At 41.4% G+C, this 17,994-nt stretch overlaps 1 protein-coding gene across 2 annotated transcripts in view; it reads right to left on the bottom strand.

Annotated features, from left to right (window-relative positions):
- The window catches only part of PLEKHA1 (pleckstrin homology domain containing A1), a 49,497-nt gene that overhangs the window by 27,805 nt on the left and 3,698 nt on the right, over window positions 1-17,994 (bottom strand). For both annotated transcript variants that reach the window (XM_063435324.1, XM_063435323.1), the window contains exons 2-3: window positions 967-1,127; window positions 512-568 (exon numbers count right to left, since the gene is read on the bottom strand). In XM_063435324.1, the coding sequence (XP_063291394.1) occupies window positions 512-568; window positions 967-1,107 (198 nt within the window). In that variant the 5' untranslated portion in view covers window positions 1,108-1,127. The remainder of the gene's footprint in view (window positions 1-511; window positions 569-966; window positions 1,128-17,994) is intronic.

Below are 17,994 nucleotides of genomic sequence, written 5' to 3'. Positions count from 1 at the left end.
TTTCAACCATTTGTGTTTTTTTCCCATTTGTTAAGAGGTTTGAGAAGCAAGTCTTAAAGGACCACTATAGTGCCAGGAAAACAAACTTGTTTTCCTGGCACTATAGGGTCTTTAGGTCCCCCCCATCCCCACCCCCCCACCCTCAGGGTCCCACTCCCGCTGGGCTGAAGGAGGAGGAAGGGGTTAAGCTCTTACCTTTCTCCAGCACCAGGCTCCCTTGGCGCTGGGGAAATCTCCTACCTCTTCAATCAGTCCATAGGAAATCTGTCCATAGGACAGCATTTCTCAATGCATGCCTATGGACGTCAGGAAAATCACAGTGGGAAGACAGCCACTAGAGTCTGGATTAACCCTAATGTAAACATAGCAGTTTCTCTAAAACTGCTATGTTTACAGCTGCAGGGTTAACCCTAGATGGACCTGGCACCCAGACCACTTCATTGAGCTGAAGTGGTCTGGGTGCCTATAGTGGTCCTTTAAAGGAGACAATTTTTGGTGATGCAACGCTTACCTTTGAAATGTAAGTCAGCTTGAGAGATCCTACAGAAGGGGAACCAGCAGGCAGATTCTGAGAAAAATAAAATTTATAATATAAGAATATTCTGCACATTCTTAAAAAACGGTTTGAGAAAAAAAATATATATATTCTGCAGTGAAAACAAAAATCAGTCCGATTACCAAAGCTATTTTGTTATGAACCACGATCTCCATAAAATACCAGAAACAACATCTGAAAATGGGAAGTCTGTGATTAACCGCTGCCATTTAATACTGGCAATCATTCATGAAATGTAATTTACAAAACACTGAATGCTCTTCACAAAAACAAAGCAAATCTAAAAAACAAAACAAAACTTTTGCACCATGAATTTAGACCTGTTGCGTTTTTAAGGAATATATTTGCGGCACATCACTAATAGCAATACAGGAGCTGTTTTCTGCTACCAACACATACACATGGCTTACATGTGGATTGTCCATATACCAGAGAAGACTGTTCTGACTGGTGTCCAGAATGAAATATCTGCGCAGAAACTTCCCACTATTTTCATGCTCCTCGATGTCCAGGAAGCCACAATAGCGATTCTGTCGATCCACGTAAGGCATGTCTGGTCTGGCACATTACCCTGTATGTCACAAAACAGAGCAGAGGAAAGGAGTAGATATGCAAGTGTGTATGTACTACTTAACCCCTTAAGGACCAAACTTCTGGAATAAAAGGGAATCATGACATGTCACACATGTCATGTGTCCTTAAGGGGTTAAACAACATTTCTACTGCACGGTTTATTACAGGAATACCCAGGCACACGTTTTTAATGAATTATACAGATGATGCACTAACATTATCAGTAAAGTAAGATATTTAACACTGTATGCCCTTGGGGGGGCTGAGATTTTTTTTTTTTTTTTTTTTTTTTAAAGAAAACTTTTTTGAACATCTGCCTATAACGACTATAAGTAGTTTTGGGTCACGCTATGTACCATATCAATATTGCATTAAAGCTCTGCATCAAATTAAAGTTGATAGCACAAATAGTATTCCGCACCGACTCTGAAAGCGTGGCAGCAACTTGACAATTTTTTTTTACAGAATATATAAAAATAAAACTGATGCAGCCTTAAGCCACCAGTTTTGTATAAGCTGTGCGTGTGCATGCCTTATACACAACTTGGGCCGAGCTAGCTCTCCTCCTGAGAGGAAGAGTATGGGCACAGACTGCAGTTAGGTCTAAACAGTGAATCGTACAGTATGTAAACAGAGCAGCGGTTATGTGGCTGTCCGTTTATAAAGCGGTTCCACTCATCCTATGTGATGACTGGAACTGCTCTGGAGGGATAAACTACTTATCCCATAAAACGTCTCTGGACAGTGACCTCTTCGTATTGAGCAAGAGGGATGCCTGTAGCTGCCTCAAACAAGGAATCTCAAGGATCTTTGATGACACGCTTGTTTGTTCAGTTTGTTTTCTTCCTCCATTATTTTTCGGTTTGGTTATACTTTTAATGCAATAAACACACATGGGATACTTAGTCAGTTATTAGCCCTCTATTATGCGAAGGTTTTGACTTTAAAAGAAACCATTCCATAACATAGAATGTGACGGCAGATAAGAACCATTCAGCCCATCTAGTCTGCCCAATTTTCTAAATACTTTCATTAGTCCCTGGCCTTATCTTATAGTTAGGATAGCCTTATGCCTATCCCACGCATGCTTAAACTCCTTTACTGTGTTAACCTCTACCACTTCAGCTGGAAGGCTATTCCATGCATCCACTACCCTCTCAGTAAAGTAATACTTCCTGATATTTTTAAACCTTTGTCCCTCTAATTTAAGACTATGTCCTCTTGTTGTGGTAGTTTTTCTTCTTTTAAATATATAGTCTCCTCCTTTACTGTGTTGATTCCCTTTATGTATTTAAATGTTTCTATCATATCCCCCCTGTCTCGTCTTTCCTCCAAGCTATACATGTTAAGATCCTTTAACCTTTCCTGGTTTTATCCTGCAATCCATGAACCAGTTTAGTAGCCCTTCTTTGAACAGTCCCATTTAGCCTCATTATTTTGTTATTAACATTATTGTAAGACCTGCATACTGATCTATATGCACGTGGGAGTGAAGGAATAAAAAGTAGAATAAAGTTGGCTGCACCATCACAAATAAATAATATGCATCTCACTTTTATACACGCTATAAGCTACACCTCTGGCATTCTAGCTTACACAGACACTGCTGCAGGTTTTACACTCAAACCACCAAGACTGCTGTGAACCAGAAACACTCAGAATTTGCAATGAATGCCACAACTCAAAATAAAATGAGATAGCCGGAAAGTATCTATAAAAAGGCACGTCAGGGGGGCGGGGCCTGACCGCCAAGCTGCTTGGTCGCACAAAGCGTGTGCTCCGTGTGAGAATCCACTATTGAGCTCTTTAAAGGATATTTATCCCAAATAATCTGCCAACTTCGAAGCTGGGAAGAATAAGTGTAACCCTGAGACTCAATTTGTGGGATTTCCGTGTCATAACGGACAACCTGAGCTTGACGACAAAGTGCGGCCTACCGGTAGAGGCGGGCAGGGGAGAGGCGGCCGATCTCCCTGCGAGCTGCTCAGCTGGAAGGCACTGAAGCGGTCAGAACCCTGTTCCCCCTCTCCCCCCCCCCAGCCGGTGGGGGTTATCCCAGCGCCGTCCCGCAAATACTACTCCTCAGCTGTGAGTGCAACTAACCTGCCTCGGATACAAGCGCTCTGCTGAGCTAAGATGGCGGCTTCTGCGCCAGCTCCTGACACACTCGAGTAACGACTGGAGGAGATCTTCCGCAAGTTCTGGCAGAAGCTGCAGAACAGGGGGGGGAATCAAGCTTCGAGAGAGCAGCGCAGAAACACCAAGCTACAGAACATACCTCCCAAAAATTTGCACCCTGCGGCAGACATGCAACAGAGACTACTGACTGCACCTGTCTCTAAGAAGCCACGACGGAACATGGCCCTCTTGAAAACTACCTACTCATGCCACAAGATGCCCAGCGCCCGATATCGCGTTCCTGGGAGAAGGGCCTGGCGGGGGAAGATCCTGATGCCGACCCCATTCTGTTGGAAGGAGCAACACCAAACTACACCTTCCCGAGGCTTCGCTGGCGGAGCAAAAAGCAACCGGAGTACTGGGACATGCACGTGGGCTCCTGAGAGGGCCTGGAGCAGACTGGAAGGACAGTATTGGACAACCGAGACACTGTCACCTACCATATTTCAGATAGCCAGCATGGGTATCGGATGAAGAGCTAGGATGCAAGGGTGGGAGAGATCACAAGAGGCTAGATATTGTAGTCTCCCTCTATAACCAACCGATTGCTTGTTTTACCGATTGTCTTTTTAAGTTATTTTAATATCTAAGCGACACCCTCCTACCGAGATCCTGGAACCCAGTGGGCTCATAGCTTACTCTGTATTAATTTGAACCCCCCAATGTTTCATGGAGGCCATCTCGTCTGCAACCACTAACGCATGCTCGGCTTCCCCATCTTGAAAAGATATGTGGAGTCAGATGATAGATACATAGTCATACTCCCTTTACTCCACCATACTAGCGTTAGTTGTCAGCAGCTCATACCGTTTTACCTAGTTAAGTCCAGTTTACCTGTCTAACCTGTCAGTTTAAGCGCACCCCAACTACTGGGACATAATTACATAGCCTGTATTACACTTGTTAAACTAAAAATGTGCAAGTCTACCAAAGCCATGACAATGTCCTTGTGTGATATTTTGTGCTTGCAGAGGCTATTGTGGCCAAGCATACACCTTTTTGTATATCGGTGCACACAAAAATAAAGAATTATAAAAAAAAAAAAAAAAAATATGGGTAACACTCCACCCCTAACTATCTCATCCTACTTCCTCGGACGCTCTTTTCTGGTTCCAATCTTTTGAACCATCCGTCCTTTTCCTTACAATTGTAAGATCGTGCATAACGGGACTATCAAAAGGTTTACAGTGAAGCTAGTGTGAATATATATAGTACCCCTAATTGTTCTCAGTGCAAGCAACTGCACAGTAGTTACATGTTCTATTTACTACAAAAACAAAAAACAAAAACAAGTGGGATGTCTTGAGAGAATTAAAAGAGCTAATCATCCTTTGGGAAAACCCAGGCAAAAACACATTTCATGATTGCGAACTCGGTAATATATACAAATTAGAATATGCATTCATGTTGATAATGTTACAAGCCAAAAACTACAGCGTATATGCCTATTTCAAATTGTATTGATATTGTTATGTGTGCTATGTATAAGATGTCCTGCTTTGGAACAAATAAAGAATAAAAAATAAATAAATAAATAAATTTAAAAAACCGCTCAGTTATTAGAATGTGCAATTACCTCCAAAAGATACAGAAGTAATGTAACCATCACAGATAGCCAGTCCTTGGGTTGTCATGTGAGATATATAGAGAAGAGGCCGATTTGTGTTTAGAATTCTTTATTTGTTTTGGTTTTTAATCCAAACCTCCCTGAACCCATGTCTTGCGCTTAATCCTATAAAGACTGCTGAGAGAGGTTGCCCTATGAACACCGTGTAGGGACCATTTACACAAGGCTTGACAGCACCGAAGGCTTATTCTAGTTCTCAAAGAGCACCAAACCCCCCCCCCCCCAAAAAAAAACAGGAGAAATAACAAAGAACTTGATATGAACAGAAAACTTGCAGCTCTGAATACACTATAGCAACCTGCCTCGCTACTTTTGCAGACAAACCACAAATGTTGTTAGAGGGGGAAATGGCTTGTGTAGTAGAGAGGGGAAGGGGGTGGGGGGAATGAACATGCATCAGTACAGGAACATATCAGTCACGGAGCTTTCCCATTGAAAGGCTAAACGGTTAAACGTTAACGGTCATTTCCCAGGGTTTTATAAACTAGGTTATCATATATCATCTTTGTGTAAAAATCAAACACCTCCCTCCATGGTGGCTGCTGCACAGCGTGAGCGTGTCTAATAATGGGCGAGCGCTGTGCTGCCTTGGGACATCTGGGGACACCAGGGAACAAAAATAAAGACTGAGGGGCACGAATGAATATGGGGCACAACAGTGATAAACTGCGCCAGATTTACCGCTACCTGTTCACATTATAGCGAGCGCCTACACCTGCCTTTTTTCTGTACGAATTAATATGGAAAGCATAAAGGGACAAACTTTCTATTTCTCCTCCTCATTTGCAACCTGTGCCCTGGATGTGCCTTCTGTGATGTCATTTGCTAAATCTTCAGTACAGATTTGAAGGAAAATACAGCATTGTAGGCCAGGAAAAAGGAAAAGTTTAAATTAGATTTTCAATGCTGTATTCAACTATGTAATTTCCAGATTGACCGTTCCCCTTTAACCAAGGGTTATATCTTGATTCACTGTAATGTTCATAATCTTTTTAGATTTATGGTTGAATAATTAGAACAGAATTAAGCATGAAAATCAGTGGACATTAATCGTTTACAAGCACTGAAACTGCTCTGTTAGATACAGTTTTTCATTATGTCTGCAACCAAAGTAAAAGAATGTTTAATTCAAGCATGACAATTCACCTCTTAGCACAGTTCACCAGGCTCTTCATTTCAATGTGCACGTGGCCTCACAATACAGAGCCACAGAGAACCAGGACAAAGCATCTCCATCAGTGCACTCGTTTTTGCAGCTGAACATATCAGAAAACATTGGGTCATTGTTCCTTCTGAAAGAAACAATCGCAGGACAAGCCTGCTCTCCCACATCCCCCTTCCCAGATCACATCCAGGGGCTTTCCTTCACCGCAGTGCTGAGCTGCTGGTAATTGCCCCTTGGAGACAAGACCTCAAACAAGAAACTGTGGGCACAGCAAGGAACGGGTTGGGGAAAATGGGAAACAGTCACTTCCCTTCATTCAGCAGAAGTCCCTCTATTTGGAACAAAACATTCTTTGCTGGTTTTCTGTAAAAAGTGTGCATAATTTACATGAAAATTCATAACATTCTCTCGTTTCAGAAGAAAATGAGGGGAAGTAATGCCAAAGTTCGTTTCTGTCCAAATGGCCAAGGGATAAAGAATGGACAGAATACAGAGATGCCAAGAAGAAAAAAAAAAGTACAGAAGCCCAGAGAGTCCATGTTTACTATTTTTTTCTGACTTGTTATGCAGAGAAAACAGGTATGTCTTAAATGAGCACATATGAAATGCATACAAATACAGCCACGAACCAAACTAGAGAATGGGAACTGCGATTTCCCTGAAGAACTTGGTGATGTGGCACTTGGCTCTAGAAAGACATTAATCTCCCAAAATTATCCAGGAGAATGACAAAAGGGTGCTTCTAACACAGCGCTAGACGAAAATCAAATACAAAAAGATTTCTAACAAAGGGTTACAGTACAGGGCTGGATTCATAGGGCACTGTTACTGTTAAAGGGACACTACAGACCCTTAAAAGTACTTTAGCTTAAAGGACCACTATAGTGCCAGGAGAAAAACTTGTTTTCTTGGCTCTATAGGGTCCTTGGGTCCCCCTCACCCTCTGGGCCCCCCTCCCGCCGGGCTGAGGAAGGGGTTAATACTTACCCTTACCTTTTTCCCAGCGCTGGGCTCCCTCGGCGCTGGAGAATCTCCTCCTTCTGCCGTCATCGGCTGAATGCGCATGCGCGGCAAGTGCCGCGCGCATTCGGCCAGTCTCATAGGAAAGAATTCTCAATGCTTTCCTATGGACGCTGGCGTCTTCTCACTGTCAAAATCACAGTGAGAAGCGCGGAAGCGCCTCTAGCGGCTGTCAATGAGACAGCCACTAGAGGCTGTATTAACCCTAAAGTAAACATAGCAGTTTTTCTGAAACTGCTATGTTTACAGCAGAAAGGGTTAATCCTAGATGGACCTGGCACCCAGACCACTTCATTAAGCTGAAGTGGTCTGGGTGTCTATAGTGGTCCTTTAATGAAAAGCTGTGTGTGTGTGTGTGTGAGTGTGAAATTGCCACTTTTATAACATTAACCTGGTTACATTTAAAGCAGACAACAGGTCCCGCTGCTTCATGGTTTGGTTCTCAGTGGAGCTAAACTCAAGAAGCAGCAACTGTTTAGACCACGTGCATTGCAAAGACTTGTCATTCAGCTGCATTGGGAAGACTGATTGGACAGCCACAGAAAGTCTGTCGGAGTTAGAAGGGGAAGGCTTTCAAAAGCAGACAAAAGAACTGCAGGTTTTGTAAGCGTTTTTTTTTTAGATATGACTCCAAAGAAAAAAACATTCATAATTAAATGCATGCATGGTTTTTTTTGTGGTATATCTACTAAACAGTGATTTATATTTAGACGGTATTTGGGCATTGGAGTGTCCCTTTAAAATTGCATGCTGTTGCTAAGCCAGGACAGAACTTAAATTAAAAAATAAATTTAAACAAAAATAGCACAACCCCAACGCCACATAAATGTTCCTCATAGCAAATGCTGGTTACATATTATTCGGTTTACTTTTGTGTTAACTTACACTTTGTAATATTATCAGAGTTTCTCTTGCACTGTATTCATATTGAAAATACATTAGGTCTACTTTATACCAAAAGAACATGTATGCATATTGTACCGCAAATGATTGTTATACATCTGTTAAGTAGCTGCCAAACTGTTTAAAAAAGGGCTGACACTTATGTGGTTGTGTCACGTGCTTGTGGTCCTACTGATTTACAATGATCTATATGGTAAAAGGGCAGTTTAATCTTCTGTTAGCACCAGTTATTCACTGGCGGAGTGTGTAAATGTTTTAACTCCGTACCATGGGGTTTTTATGGTACAGAGAGTATCCCATCTGATTGTGAAGAAATCGGCTATGATAAATTAACCCCAAAATGCAAATACAAATATATTCCTCACAATACAGGGTTTAGTAAGTAGCCTCAGAAGTGTTTCTCCAACCAAGAGTATTCTGTTATAACAAAAATCAAATACAAATAAGTTTTTTTTATTGAAAGGAGTAGAAATATAATTTATGCCTGTATAAACCCTAAAATTATTAGGTTACAAATGGATCCTGACAAAATGAGTACTTTATCAAGACATTTATGTTTTACACTATCATTTAGCATACATTTGAATACCCAAGTAAGCTACAATAGTTTTGAACTATCTGACCGTTTCATTATGGATAAGGTCACCTTGCAGCTCCATTACAATTGTCAAACACAACGACTAATGAATGAATACTGGACAAAACCAAAAACTACCTTCAGGAACAGGATTTTAAAAGGTCATTCTAAACACCTGAAATGTGCAACATTGCACACGTAAAGAGTCAGAGAGTACCCTTCACACTTTCTCCTTGTTGAGAGTGGCTTACAAATGCAGACAGACACTTGTTAAAATATATGCAAGCCCCCTCTAGATCTCTTACATACACAGTTTATATTTTTTTTCTGTCCAACTTACACATGTAGATTTTTCACACAAAATTAGTAAATATTGCTCTCTCCTGACATGGAGAGTGCCAAGCTGAAGCCACATGCATGCGCGGTCAGCAGATCGGGTTATAGCTGCACGCAACCTTGTTACAATCTGTGAATCTGGCTATGTATAGCCAGATAGAAACCACTATATGGCCACTACAATATAGTAGTGAATAGTAGGGAATATATAAGTAACCAATACCACTCCTCAAGCAACCAAAAGGATAAAATTATTACAAATAAGAGAATAAAGGATTGTGTTAAAAAGCAACAGAAAGATAAAACAAACTCCACCTATACACCTGATATGCACAAGTTATTTCCCCTAACTTTAGAGATATTCAAAAACGTCCATCAGATACACAAAAAAAAACCTAAACAAATCTTCTAGCAACACATTGCAGGAATACGGATTCCTCAGGTAAAGTGTCCCTTTAATGTAAAGATAAACAAATCTGGAAGCAGCCTGACTCAGAGACAAACCAAGAAAGATCACCTTACCCTGACACCTGGCAAAAAGCGCCAATTACTTCTGACAAACGTGAAAGCACCTTTCTTTCAGTGCCTTCCTTCCCCCCCACCACCTCCTGCACTTCTGAAACAGACACAGGAAGAGTAAATGAGTTACTCAGTCCGCAGCATATAGATCATGTGTACTTCTGCCAAGATGTGGGCCAATATAAAAAACGTAAATGAGAACAGAAAGAGAGAATAATTAGCAGCCATAAAAAAAAAAAAAAAAAAAAAAAATAGCCATTCAATTCAGATTAGTGTAGTGGTTCTGGGGTCTACAGTCTATCCCTGCAGGCTTTTCAATGTAAACACTCAAACAACCACTAGAGGTGCTTCCTGCCCAGTGAGGAGTGCTGGTGTTCAAGATCTCATGATCTGCATGGAGGTGCTGAACGTTCCCCAAAGAGATGCATTAATTCAATGCCTCTCTGAGGAGACGCAGTGGAGCATTTTGCCGCGCACGCGCAATAGCCTCCAAATGCGTTTATATGGGAAAGAATTGGATTAGCAGAGATTATCAAAACGGATATCAACCATGAAGGCAGGGGCAGATGGAGCCAGCCATGGCAAGACTGGTACAAAGTGGTAGAAAAGTAAAAACACCTTCACCATGCGATGCAAGGGGGGGTCAGGGACCTAAATGTCTTTAATGTCTAAAACACTACTATAGTGTTCCTTTAAAATAGAAATAATAATCAGGCTACTCAAAATAACAAAACAGATGATCACCTTAGGGATTAAGCTGAAGTTCGTGATTGTGATAATTTTGTGTTGCATAAATGGAATGTAACAGTAAGAGAAATAATAGTCAGTTTAAAAGGGGTGGGAATGCCTAATGGATAACATTAAGAAATGCAAGTCCATAATAAAGAGATGGCAAGAAGATTTTAGGCTGTCGAAGACTGGAGCCTACCATGGGGCCGCCTCTATTCTACAGAACACATAGAACTATTCCACATAGAACACATAGAACTATTCCACATAGAACTGTTCCATTGACCATTGCAGCGAATCGGTAACATACGATGGACTCACGTAGCGACATCTGTCACTCACTTCCTATACTTATGCATCGGCTAGTGATTTTCCATAGGAACCACAGCACATGCACTGTGGTTGATATCCTTGAGACAGCAGAAGGACAGCCTGTTGGAGGTCTTTTCAGTGCTCACTTGTCAGTCAAATAGGCAGCATATAGTCTATGCAAAGATAAGACTGGAAGGTGTGAGAAAGACTTTTTATTTTATATATCGTTATTTTTTTTCCTAAACTATACACTTGCCATCAACACTACACTACATAGATAGAATATTATGCCCTTTCAAAAGATTGTACGGGTACATTTTGTTATTGTCTCATTTGGTAAATTCCCCTCTTATTGTAAAGAGCTGCAGAATAAGTTGGCGCTATATAAATACTAATAGTAACAATAGAAGCTCAACAGGTACCCTTCGATGTACTGCATTGATGTCAGGAATGCACCATGAATGTAGGTTATCTTCTGATAGATATCTGTACATAACATGCCAGCAATATGTTGTTATGAATGCAATGATACGGCTTCGTTGACACTTCGAGCGGAATTCATTACAGCTCATTTTCCCTGAACCTTGCTTACAACAATGTCCAAAGTTCAGCAATCTCAAAGGCATCCAGTAAAACGAAAGTAATCACGTCTGTTTATTTTTTACCACTTGTTTACCAAAATGATGATCAAATATACAGACATCACAAGATTTTACATTTATGGCATCCTTTACTAGGCAATTCTTTTAGCATGGTTTGCTGAGAGAAGAGATGAAACTTGTATATCTCAGTCTCCTGGAGCAGACAGCAACATCAGTACAATGTACAGTTTGAAAGAAGCCATGGGGCAATGCCAGTGCTAGAATGTTCTCACAAATGTACAAAAGTACTATTCGTCAAATGGCATGCATAAAATTACAAAGCAATGTGCCCTTTTGCACAAGGCAAACAGATTGGTCACGTTAAGCAGAACTGCCACGTGTAAAAATATCAGCATTCCATCGAGGATTCTAAAATCCCACCTTTATATAAAGCTGTTCCCTAGATATTTAAAAAATAATGAATGACCAGTGATTTGAAGTGCTCGGGTTGCTTTGAGTCTGTATGTGCAGCGTTTCACTTGAAAACGCTGCACACATGGACTTTATCTCCTTTGCTGCCAATGGGGTAACTACATCCACAGCAGCATCACTGGGCCGTCCGCCAGTCTGGAACAAGATTTCCAAGCTGGCGTAGGTCAATTCTGTGCAAATTTCTGTGCGCAGTGTGTAATTCATTGGCTGAGAGCGGACAGCTGATACTATCAGCCAAGGAACAGTAACTGGACCAGCGGGCCAGAATCACAACACCAGAGCTAAGACAGTCTCAGCATCAGGCAGGGACACAGGTAAGCGGTCAAACTTTTGCCAAATGGTGTCCCCCATTACTGGGGAATGGAGCCATGACCACTACAGCCGGCAGTAGTGGTTGGACTAATCCTTTCTAAATGCCTCATTCAAATTCTCTGCCTTGCTGCCCTTACAATGTCTCCAATGCCCGCTGTAATGAAACACTGTGCCAAAAGCAGTTCTTCCCCAACAGCGCGAGTAATATTTCTCAAAACAAATGGTTTCTCATATTCTTCTTTTATTGTCCTGCATTAGTGAATTCAAAGTGAATTTCATGTTTTAGGCCAAAAGTAGCTGATCTGGAAGTATAGCTGCCTTAGTGAATTTGTCCAGTAATTTTACAGCTATTATGACCTTAAAATTAACTTTAAATTTTCACTTTAGTGAATAAACCAGACATTGTTCTGCAGCAGCGTTGGCCAAGATCAGCAAATAAATACTAACCCTGTAGGTACAAGACTGAGCAATAAAAAAAAATATATAGGCATTTTACAGGAGAGGACTACTCATGAGAGAGGATCAACAGCTCTAAATATGAGAATTATATCTCTATTATTGCTTTCCTCAGTGGAAAATAGTACATAATAGATGGGATTTTCTAGCAAGCCGATGCAAAAAAATATTAAATAAAAATTTCAGAAGCATTCTATTAGGCGATATGTATCATTCTATTAGGGATACATTTGATCGGCGCATTTGCAGCAGAGGTCACACACGAACAATTTCTTCCAGACAGAAAGTAAGATGGTCGTCACTCTTGGGGGGTGGAGCAGAAATTAAAACCAAATTTTAAAAAATATATTTTAAAAGGTTAATATGATTTAGCATTTAAAATGCTTCCATCCATCTCAAAGGACTGACTCTGCCAGAAAGCCCAAACGTTAGCGCACCTTTCTAACCAGGCCCTTCTGACCTACATCGGTACACTTTCCAGAGAGACATGGATAGCGCTACCTGGCCACAAGGAAGTCAAAAAGGTGCCTGCTGATGTTCTGGTGAATGTTGCAACCCCCCACACATTCCAACATGCAATCTCCTCAGCGTTGCCACAAGCAGCCACCTCACACCACCACAAGAAATCTCTCCATACACACAAAACTGAATTCTCCAAAATACACACACACACACACTTAAAAATTAAAGACAGGGCCAGCACTCCAAGAGGCTACAAAGTATTACATCAGCGAAGCACAGCACTGTTACAGAACAAGGTATGTATCAGTGTATGAGATAATTACATTATTTCCATCAATGATTGCTTTCCATCCATAATAATGCTTTTATATTAGGATTATATAAACTACAGGCAAATAGATAGGGATAAAAGGGGGGAGGGGGAGGGGAGGACATGCAACACTACTTTAGTTTTATGAGATAACTGTAAAGTCAAAATGCTGCGTTATGTAAAAGTACAGCTTTCCTTGCTATTGTTCACTCTATTTAATTACTTCCTTCAAACATTGTTGCAGGACTGGCTGCTCATGGGGTAAAAATGTAGGAAGAGTAAATTCTGATCAAGTTTTGCTTAAAGGATCACTCTAGTGTCAGGAAAACAAAGTGGTTTTCCTGACACTATAGTACCCTGAGGGTGCCCCCACCCTCAGGGTCCCCCTCACCTTCAGTTACTCACCTTATTCCACCGCCGGGCTCCCTTACCTCTCCTCCCCCGCCGACGTCAGCGGAGCGGAATGCGCATGCGCAGCAGTGCCATGCGCGCATTCAAAGTGTCCACAGGAAAGCATTTATCAATGCTTTCCTACGGATGCTCTACGTGATGGAGGCATAATATGCCTCCAGCGTCGCAGATGCGCCTCTAGTGGCTGTCCGGAAGACAGCCACTAGAGGCTGGCTTAACCCCAAATGTAAACATAGCAGTCCCTCTGACCAGGCAGGGTTAAAGAGGGACCTGGCACCCACACCACTTCATTGAGCTGAAGTGGTCTGGGTGACTATAGTGTCCCTTTAAAGACATGAAATGCAACATAAATTAACCCCTGTAGTGCCATGTGTTCAGCACAACTGAAGGAATGCATGAGCATGTAGCGATCGTACAGCATTTCTGTGTAGATGGCAAGGCAAGTGTGTTATCATGAAGGGATAAAATCCTTCTGAACACAGGAAGGTAGTGGAGGCTTTTTATTATTTTTTAAATGTTCTTCTATTACGTGCTTATGCTTTATAAATTATTATTATTTTTTTTACTTAAGTGAAGGAACAAGAAATTGTCACATGCTGTCAAGAGACAGCCCCACTATGAGAATACATTAGTTACCAGACAGGATTTTCAGGTGGCTAAGAAAGTGCTGAAAAAGCATGAAAACACATTTTGTTTTTTAAAGGAACACTCCAAACCCATAAAGCACTTCCGCTTTAAGTGTCATTCTGTTTGGAAAGAAGTAGTAGTAATAGTTAAGCTATTCTGAGAAACCCTTTCAAGTTGTTGCTCCAAAACCTCCCTAAAGAACTGTTTCGCCATCGACCAATAATCAATGGAGATTCCCTAGAAGTACTATGGGTGGTTGTTTTTTTAGACAAAGTCACAAATATATCTAGTAAATCACAACAGGCTGTCAGGTAGCCTGTGTTAATTTGTCAGACAGAAAGCTTCCAGCTCTTTGAAGGCTCTAGTGAAGGCAGCAATCTGCACCTTGGGAGCCCCAGTATGAAGGCAAACCATTCTACAACGAAAAAGGACCCTGTTGCATGCACCCATTTCAGACAGCAAATGGCAGTGGCCATTTATTTATTTATTTTTACAATTTAATCGCAATGAAATGAAAAACATACATGCATTTATTGCTTGCTGCAAACCCAATGCTCCAATCAGTTACACTCTTCTTCACAGATAAAGTATACAACACCTGCTGTAGTGGTTATGATACCAGGAGTACCCTGACCACAACACCTGTAATGGGGCAAACAGGCTAGGCTGCGAGGCTCCCTGATAGTCCAAAAACAAACTTCTGGCTTCTACAAAGCTACAGGAGGCTAAAACAGTTGCCGTCTACATTCACTGGCTGAGAGCGACCGATGACAACTCTCATCCAATGAACGCAGTCCTGTGCAATGAAAGTAAGGGGTTGAAATCCAGACACATGTGCAGCATTCCATGCCTAAATAGCAGCACATACCGACTTCAGGCATCACGGCCACTTCAAATCACTGAAGTGATGATGGTGTTTGGAATAATCCTTTAAATACCCTTGGGTTTCTACGTCTGAGACAATAAGTATCTCCTCATTTGCGTTAACTGAATACTTCTCCATGTAGAATGTGGAGGCCCTGAAATCTTTGCAGGAACTAACCCAGGAAGTCCCTGGTTGGCAGAGTGACAGAGGCACTACTCAGTAAGGACAGACAGTTTACGCTGCAGGGACAGGCTATATGTGATAGAACCACTACATTAGGATGCAGTGGTTCTGTTAACTATACATTCTCTTTAAAAGGACAAATGTCATAATTCTAACTTCTCGTTTTTAATAAAATAAATAAAAAAGTTAATTACAGGTAATGAAACTAAAAAAAAAAAAAAATCAATGTATATCATTAAGTTAGTTTTTTTTTTTTTTTTTTTTTAAATAGTTAACTTTATACAATTATCTGACAATTCTTTGTCCAGGCAAGTTAGAGTGAGCAGCAGTTTTACACATCCAGCCATAATCATACTTTACCTTTCTACACCAGTGCTGACTTTTTGGAGACTACCTGCTAAAAGCTTTGGTCCTCTGATCTTGTCAACTGATATGCTGTTTGTAAGTTGCATTCTAGGACCATATTGTAACCGCATTGTCTTATGTATTGTGATCACTGTCTGCCGGCGAGCTACAATACAGAAACTTTAAAAAATTGATGCATTGATGATCTGTCCAATCCAATGCTTCTCATGGAGAACGATGTCGGTCCTGCAGCATGCATGTGCCAATTACCATGTACTGGCGATCCATGGTTCCACACAGAGAAGTAATCAATTTAAAATATTGACTGTGTTTGACACCAAAACATGAAGACCTTTGATTTACAGAGCTCATAAGGAGGAAGTGCCTCTGCTGGCTGTCAGTATGACAGCTACGACAGGAGTGTTCTCGGAAAAATGTAAACAAACCCAATTTCTTAGAAATTACGTTACACAGCGACAATGCCACTGAAGGAATGGCCAATTGTGCATATCCTTGTTCAGTATTTCTGTACAGATAACCAAGCACCCAAGAGTGGATCATCATGCAGAAACAAAATTGCTCTAAACATGTTAAACATTGAAGGTTTGTTTCTTGTATTTTAACAAAAAATAATTACCTCCACAAAAGAACTCAGCTCTGTAAATGTGCCAATAGTGTTTATTGTGGAAAGGGAACTAGGAAACGCAGAGATAACAGTTCTGCTTTAAAATCTTCCCAGGGACAAAGGATTTGTAAAGGGATACTATGGTCAACAAAACAACTTTAGCTTAATGAAGCAATATTGTGTATAGGTCATGCCTCTGAAGTTTCACTGCCATTTAGGAGTTAAATCACTTGTGTTGATGTCCATGCAGCCCTATCCACACCTCCCTTGTCTATGACTCACACAGCCTGTATAAAACAAAATAGTCTCAATTTCAAACAGATGATACTTACTTTAAAAGTTTTTATCTCCTGCTCTGTATATTGAACTTTAATTACATACATGATGCTCCTGCAGCGTCTAGCAAGCTATTAACAGAGCAGGAGATAAGGAATATGAAATTAAATAGAATTTGCAATAAAGGAAGTGTAAACATTAGATCACTCTTTACAGGAAGCATTTTGGAAGACTGTTAAAGTCACATGCAGGGCGTTGTGGCTAGGGCTGCATAAACAAAGTGATTAAATGCCTAGATGGCGCAGAATTGAGCAATGAGGCTGCAGGAGGCATGATCTATACACCAAAATTACTTAGACTCAAGTTGTTTTAGTGACTATAGTGTCCCTTTAATTGCAGTGAAGAAGGCTGTGTAGCCACACTGAACTAGTGTGCATGTCTGGCGTCTGATTAATATATGTGCAAACCAACAGATACACAATTCTGAGATCCAACCTAGGATTTTAAAAGGACACTATAGTCACCAGAAGAACTATAGCTTAAAGGACCACTCTAGGCACCCAGACCACTTCAGCTTAATGAAGTGGTCTGGGTGCCAGGTCCAGCTAGGGTTAACCCATTTTTTTATAAGCATAGCAGTTTCAGAGAAACTGCTATGTTTATAAATGGGTTAAGTCTTCCCCCAAATCCTCTAGTGGCCGTTTCATTGACAGCCGTTAGAGGCGCTTGCGTGATTCTCACTGTGAAAATCACAGTGAGAGCACGCAAGTGTCCATAGGAAAGCATTGTGAATGCTTTCCTATGCGACCGGCTGAATGCGCGCGCAGCTCTTGCCGTGCGTGCGCATTCAGCCGACCGGGCGGAACAGAGGAGGATCGGAGGCAGAGAGCTCCCCGCCCAGCACTGGAAAAAGGTAAGTTTTACCCCTTTTCCCCTTTCCAGAGCCGGGCGGGAGGGGGACCCTGAAGGTGGGAGCACCCTCAGGACACTACAGTGCCAGGAAAACGAGTATGTTTTCCTGGCACTATAGTGGTCCTTTAATGTAATTGTTCTGATATCTATGGCCTGTCCCTGCAGGTATTTTCATGTTAAGACTGCCTTTTCATTGTAAACACTGCCTTTTCTTTGAAAAGGCAGTGTTTACAATGCTCCCTAGGGACACCTCCAGTGGTAGTCTCTCAGATTGCCACTAGAGGAGCTTCCTGGGTAAGTGCTGAACAACATGCAGTGTCTCCATGCTTTGCATGGGGACGCTGAACTTTATCCATAAAGATGCATTGGTGTTGACTTGCCCCACCCCCCTCCAGCAGACCCACATAGCACTGGAGTAAAGGTGAGTTCTATCCAATTTAATGTGGCAAGGAGGGTGGAGGGGTGCAGCCACCTATATAGTGCTTTTAACACTATAGGGTCAGAAATATATCTGTAGCTGTTCTGGTGACTCTAGCGTCAAGGCTTATAGAATATATATGGAAACAGTGGCAGTTTGTTTTACACTCTGCTGATTAGTGCAATTAGCTAGTAAATGTATACATGATAAAAAAAGCAGGTTTC

This window comes from Pelobates fuscus, chromosome 10 (genome assembly GCF_036172605.1).
Source record: "Pelobates fuscus isolate aPelFus1 chromosome 10, aPelFus1.pri, whole genome shotgun sequence".
In the NCBI taxonomy this organism is placed as follows: domain Eukaryota; kingdom Metazoa; phylum Chordata; class Amphibia; order Anura; family Pelobatidae; genus Pelobates; species Pelobates fuscus.
This window is presented reverse-complemented; position numbering and strand designations above follow the sequence as displayed.